Genomic DNA, 5566 nt, shown 5'->3' with positions numbered 1-5566 from the left:
AAACCTTAAATCTTAAACCAAAAATAACCCCTGAAGTTTTCTTTAAACCAAACAGTAAATTACCTTACTTAGTAAAGAATGTTTGCCTTGAACATCGTGTTCTTTTGAAGAACTGTCTATATGGAATCAAACTGACAACAGCAACTCAAAAGGTCAAATAGAAAGCGTAGGGAGCAGTGAGTTCATGATAATGGGGAAATAACAGTTCAGAAAAGGAGGGTGAGAATGGTTGTACAGCTTGAAGAATGTAATCAATGTCACTGAATTGTACACGTAGAAATTAATGAATTGGTGCGTGTTTTGCTGTGTATACTTTCAACGATAATAATATATTTTTTTTTTTAATCCTTCACTTCATCACATCTGCAAAGTCCCTTTTGCCATATAAGGTCACACATTCACAGGTTCCAGGGATTAGGATGTGGACGTCTTTAGGACCTTCATTCAGCGACCACAGAAGTCAATCGCGAGCTTCTTTCCCATCGAGTTGGGAGAGGGAGGAGCTATACTTTTCAATGAAGTTTAAGGCTTTAATTTTTTAAACCAGAGGAGGCTGCGTATATTAATTGCTAAGCAGGAGACCTTTTTCACTTAAAAGAGATCCGAGCAGAACGTCATAGGATTTGCCTTGAGTCACACCTAGAGCAGGGTAAGAACTGACCTGGTAAATGGCTGTAAGGGACAATGTAAGACAAAGTGAAGCCACTGGAGGGTGACATCGTGACATCAGGGTGAGTGCAAGGACCCTGCCCCAAGGAGCTCACTCGACAAACACCCACCTGGTAAGAGGTGCCTTTTCCATACAAGGAACTTTCCAGAATCCTGGGGAACTACCTTCTTGAGGAATCATCACAAAAACTCAACAAGCATCACGTTTCTGATATTTATTAGATCTTCAATGTCAGAAGCTACAAAGCCTGGTGATCCTTTGTGTGGTCCGGTGGCTGACCCTGGCTGTCAGCTTAGGGGACACTGGTGGTGAGTTTTTCGACCTCACTGGTTGGGGTCCCAATGGCCTCGCTGCAAAGGAAGCAAGTGGTCTAGGCAGGTTGGACCATATCTAGACTGCCAGCCAGGAGTTCAGAAAGCCTGGCTTCTTCTGACTCACAGACCTAGGAGGGGTCCCCTGGAGACATATGCTCAGCAGCACGTGGGTGTGCTACAGGTGATAGGTGTGCAGACAAGGGAGAGGCAGGAGGGCTGGCAGGAGGGGTCCACACACACGATAAGCTTGCATACACACACACACACACACACACACACACACACACAGTGGGCTTACACATGCATATGGTGGGCTTGCAGCTCATGGGCACACAGTAGACCTCCCAGCAGGGGCTAGGCACACAGCAGGCTGGGCACCAGGAGGAGACCTGGCCACAGGTCATAGGGCCACATGGGGACTGGCAGCCACAGGAGCAGCAGCTGGAGGCACTGCAGGCAGGCTGGGAGCCCAAAGAGCAACAGCTGTGGCACATGGTGGTGTGTGGCTGGGGTGCAGGGGGTGTGTATGTGTGAAGTAGTGGGTGGGGGCTGATCTAGAGGCTTCTTTCCCTGGGGGCCTTTACATCCAGGTCCCACAAGCACCCGGCAACATGGCCACACTGTGGTCTTCCCCGCTAACTTGCTTCTCCAACGTTCCCCCAAGCCCAACTTGCCCTCCTCTCCCATTTTCCCAGGGGGAGATCTAGGGTCTTAGGGCCTCGTAGGACCAGAGGACACCCCATCTCAGCTGAGGGCCAGGATCCCTTCCCCACCTGACACCCCCACTCACACACAGGGGCAGGAGGCACCTCACGCTCAGCTTGACTCAAGCACCAATCAAGTCCATCTACCCTAAACTTGTCCTCCCCGTGCTTTCTCTTCCACTCCCCCAACTGCCCAGACCCAAATCCAAGAGCCGTCCTGCCTCTTCTCCTCCTCACTCACCCCACAAGGTCTCTGCTAGCAAGTCTCACCACATCCATCCCTCAGTAGCCATTCAGATTCACGCATCCCACATCTCCTCCTTGGATTCTGACTCAGCCCCCTAACTCAGCTCCTGCCTCCATCTTGCCACCCCCTCACGTCTCCTTTTTGCACAGTAGCCAGAGGGGCTGGATGAAAACGTGGATCAGAGCAGATGGCTCCAGATTCAGGCCCCCAGCCCTCCTGGTCCTCAGTGTGGTCTTCAAAGTCAAACGATCTGACTCAGCCCACTCGCACTCTCCCCCGAGCACCCCAGACTACGGGACCCCCACTGCTCAACAGTTTACCAGATCCCATGCATGTCCTAGCACCCACAGCTGCCTCTGCCTGGGACACCTTCCCCCAATGGCCCTTCCATTGCCTCACCCAGGTGTTGGCTCAGCACCCCTCCTCAAACAGATCGCCTCCCACCTGAACCACCTGTCATTCTCTACCTGCTGAGCCTGTTTCCTTCACAGGACTCAGAGCCCTCCATAGGACTCCACATGTTTATTACATATTTCATTATTTGCACATGTCTTCCACGTCCACCCTGGAGGTCCAGGAGCAGGGACCTCGTTCATTCCCTGCTCTATCACCAGCACACTGGCCACACCTGGGGCATATTTGTTGCGTGAATAAGTAAATTCTTCTGTGGATTACTATACTGCAGGGGTCAGCAAAATTTCTGCAATGGGCAGACAGTAAATATTGTAGATTTTGCTAGTCACATAGTCTCTGTTGCAGCTACTCAACTCTTTCTTGTGGCACAAAAGCAGCCATAGATAACATATAAACTAATGGGTGTTGTTGCATTTCAATAAAGCTTTATTTACCCTGTGGAAAACAGTGGCGGTTCCTCAAAGAGCTAAACATAGAATCACAAAATGATCCAGCAACTCCACTCCTAGATATATACCCAAAAGACTTGAAAGCAGGAATGCAAACAGATACTTGTACATCCATGTTCATTGCAGCGCTATTCACGATAGCCAAAAGGTGGATAAACACAACGTGGTCTATCCATACAATGGAATATAACTCAGCCATAGAGAGAAATGAAGTTCTGATACACACCACAACGTGGATGAACCTCGAAAACATTATGTTGAGTGAAATAAGCCAGACAGAAAAGGACAAATATCAAATGATCCCACTTATATGAAATAGCTAGAATAGCAAATGCAGAGAGACAGAAAGTAGGTTAGTGGTTGCCAGAGAATGAGGGGAGGAGGCGGGTGGAGAGTGACTACTTAATAACACAGGGTTTCTGTTTGGGGAGATGAAAAAGCTGTAGACAAGAACAGTGGTGGTGATTGCACATTGGGGTATGATTGGTGTCACTGGCTTATACACTGGAAAACAGTTAAAATGGCAAATTTTATGTTGTGAATATTTTACCACAATTTAAAAAAAATCAACTTTATTTATAGAAATAGGCAGTAGGTAGATTTGGTCCTCAGGCGAGTTTGCTAACTTTAAGGTCTTAAGGGTTGAGGCTTCCGGTTTTCCTGTGCAAAGTAAAGCTCAGAATACATTATGGCCTCAAAGTCTAAACTGATGGAAAGAAACAAAAAAGGGAATAGAAAGGATATTGTGGTTTGGGGCGAGTCAAGGATGCTGTGTGGACGAATAATGTTCTTGAGGAAGTGACATGGAGTCCACAGAGTCAGGCCAGAAATCCTTACATTACAGAGAGATATTGGTCTCAAACCAAGGTATTGGTAGTGGAGCATAACCCAGGAAAACGCCCCCAGGAGAACCAGGGGCTGGGAGGAAACACATAGATATCACCACAAGGAAGAAAACAGTTGTGCTTCTACATTGCCTGGACACACACAGGTCCATGATATAAAGGCCGCCCAGCAGAAGGAGCCTCCAGGCCAGCTCCCACCTCTTCCCTGAAACCTGCTCCAACCACACACATCCATCATGTGCCACACCTTCTGCTCCACAGGCTGCAAGTCAGCCTGTCCTGGGCTCTTGTGCTTCAAACAACTGTGCTGCACCCCTGCCGCCTGCTGCTTATCCCCCTGCAGCGGGAGCTCCTCTGCCGCCCAGTGTCCTGCACGGCTCTGCTGTGCCGGCCCATGTGTGGTGTGGCCACCTCCTGTCAGTCATCCTGTGGGGCCCCTAGCTGTTGCCCTTGTAGCTGCCAGTCCCCATGCAGCCCCACGACCTGCGGCCAGGCCTCCTCCTGCTGTGTGCCCGTGAGCTGCAAGCCCACTGTGTGTGTGCCCGTGTGTGTGGCCTTCTCCTGCCAGTCCTCCTGCTCCTGCCAGCCCTCCTGCCCCACCCTCCTCTGCAGACCCATCTCTTGTAGCACTCCTGCCTGTTGCTGACCAAACATGTCTCCAAAACAGCTATTCCCAACATGGACAGATCTTCACCTGTATCTCCTTCTGAAATGGGTCTTTGGTTGGCCTCTATGTTCTACACATGGGCACATGGGGCAGATGAAAGCACATTGCTTTCCATTAACTTCCCCCTGAACTCTGGGACAACAAACTCCTCCTGTGGCAGAATGATCTGGATCCCTCTGACCCTACACATCCCATCAGGGAAGTCTTGGCTCCAAGGAGCCCTTCTCTGACCCAGGAGGAAATCAAACCCCTACTTCAGCCAAATAAATCATGCATTCCCTGTGCAACCTGTTCCACTCTTTTATCTTCACGTATTTGAAGTTCTTTCCTCAAAGAGGTACACAAATCTAAGGACAACAACCCCTTCTTAGAGAGCCCTCTTCCCAATGGCTCAGCAGAATATGGGAGGCCCTGGATGGAGGAGAAGCCTGAAATGCCATCCCCACACCCTCTCTTTGAGACTCACATTGTGGATGGAAGAAGGCGGAGAAAAAACCTTCAACACCTGAGGGAGGGGTGGGATACAGAACTGAGTCCAGAATCCTACGTAGTACCTGAGAGGATTGCTACAACAGCGGAGAGGAAGGAAACTCTCCCCTAAGACCCACCACCAATACAAAGCAGAGATTTGCAGTCCAAGGAAAAGGGGCAGGAAGTCTGACAGATCCTCACTCCCACATTCAAAGCACACAGGTCCTGCCTAAGACTGAGCCTGGACCATGAAAATAGAGATCCTTCCTGGCTCACAACACCAGCCAAGCAAACACAGCTTAATAAGCACTGTCAGTCTCCCTTGAGAAAAACATAAAAGTTTGGAGAGACAGGGAACATCTAGCTCAACTGGCATAACACAGTTTATAAAGACAATGTTCTACATTCTACCTTGGTGATAAGTGTCTAGGGTCTTAAAAGCCTGTGAGCGGCCATCTAAGATACTCCACTGGTCTCATCCCTTCGGGAGCAAGGGAGAATGAAGAGAACAGGATACAAGGAAAAGATTAGCCCGAAGGACAAATGGTCCACGGCTACCAAGGCCTCCACCCGACTGAGTCCAGTACAGCTAGATGGTGCCCGGCTACCACCACTGACTGCTCTGACCGGGATCACAACAGAGTGTTCTGCACGGAGCTGGAGAAGGATGTAGAACATAATTCTAACTCACAAAAGAAAGACCAGATTTACTGGCCTAAAGGAGACTGGAGAAACCTCGAGAGTATGGCCCCCAGACACCCTTTTAGCTCAGTGGTGAAGTTATC

General features: G+C 49.4%; 1 protein-coding gene across 1 annotated transcript in view; it reads right to left on the bottom strand.

The window, feature by feature from the left end:
• Nucleotides 1-1140: 1140 nt before the first annotated feature.
• The window catches only part of LOC105756712 (keratin-associated protein 12-3-like), a 9266-nt gene continuing 4840 nt past the window's right edge, over nucleotides 1141-5566 (bottom strand). Inside the window, exon 3 of the mRNA XM_012557964.1 lies at nucleotides 1141-1200. Coding sequence (XP_012413418.1) covers nucleotides 1141-1200 — 60 coding nt within the window. The remainder of the gene's footprint in view (nucleotides 1201-5566) is intronic.

The sequence above is a fragment of the Trichechus manatus genome, unplaced genomic scaffold (assembly GCF_000243295.1).
Source record: "Trichechus manatus latirostris isolate Lorelei unplaced genomic scaffold, TriManLat1.0 scaffold00128, whole genome shotgun sequence".
NCBI lineage: Eukaryota > Metazoa > Chordata > Mammalia > Sirenia > Trichechidae > Trichechus > Trichechus manatus.
This window is presented reverse-complemented; position numbering and strand designations above follow the sequence as displayed.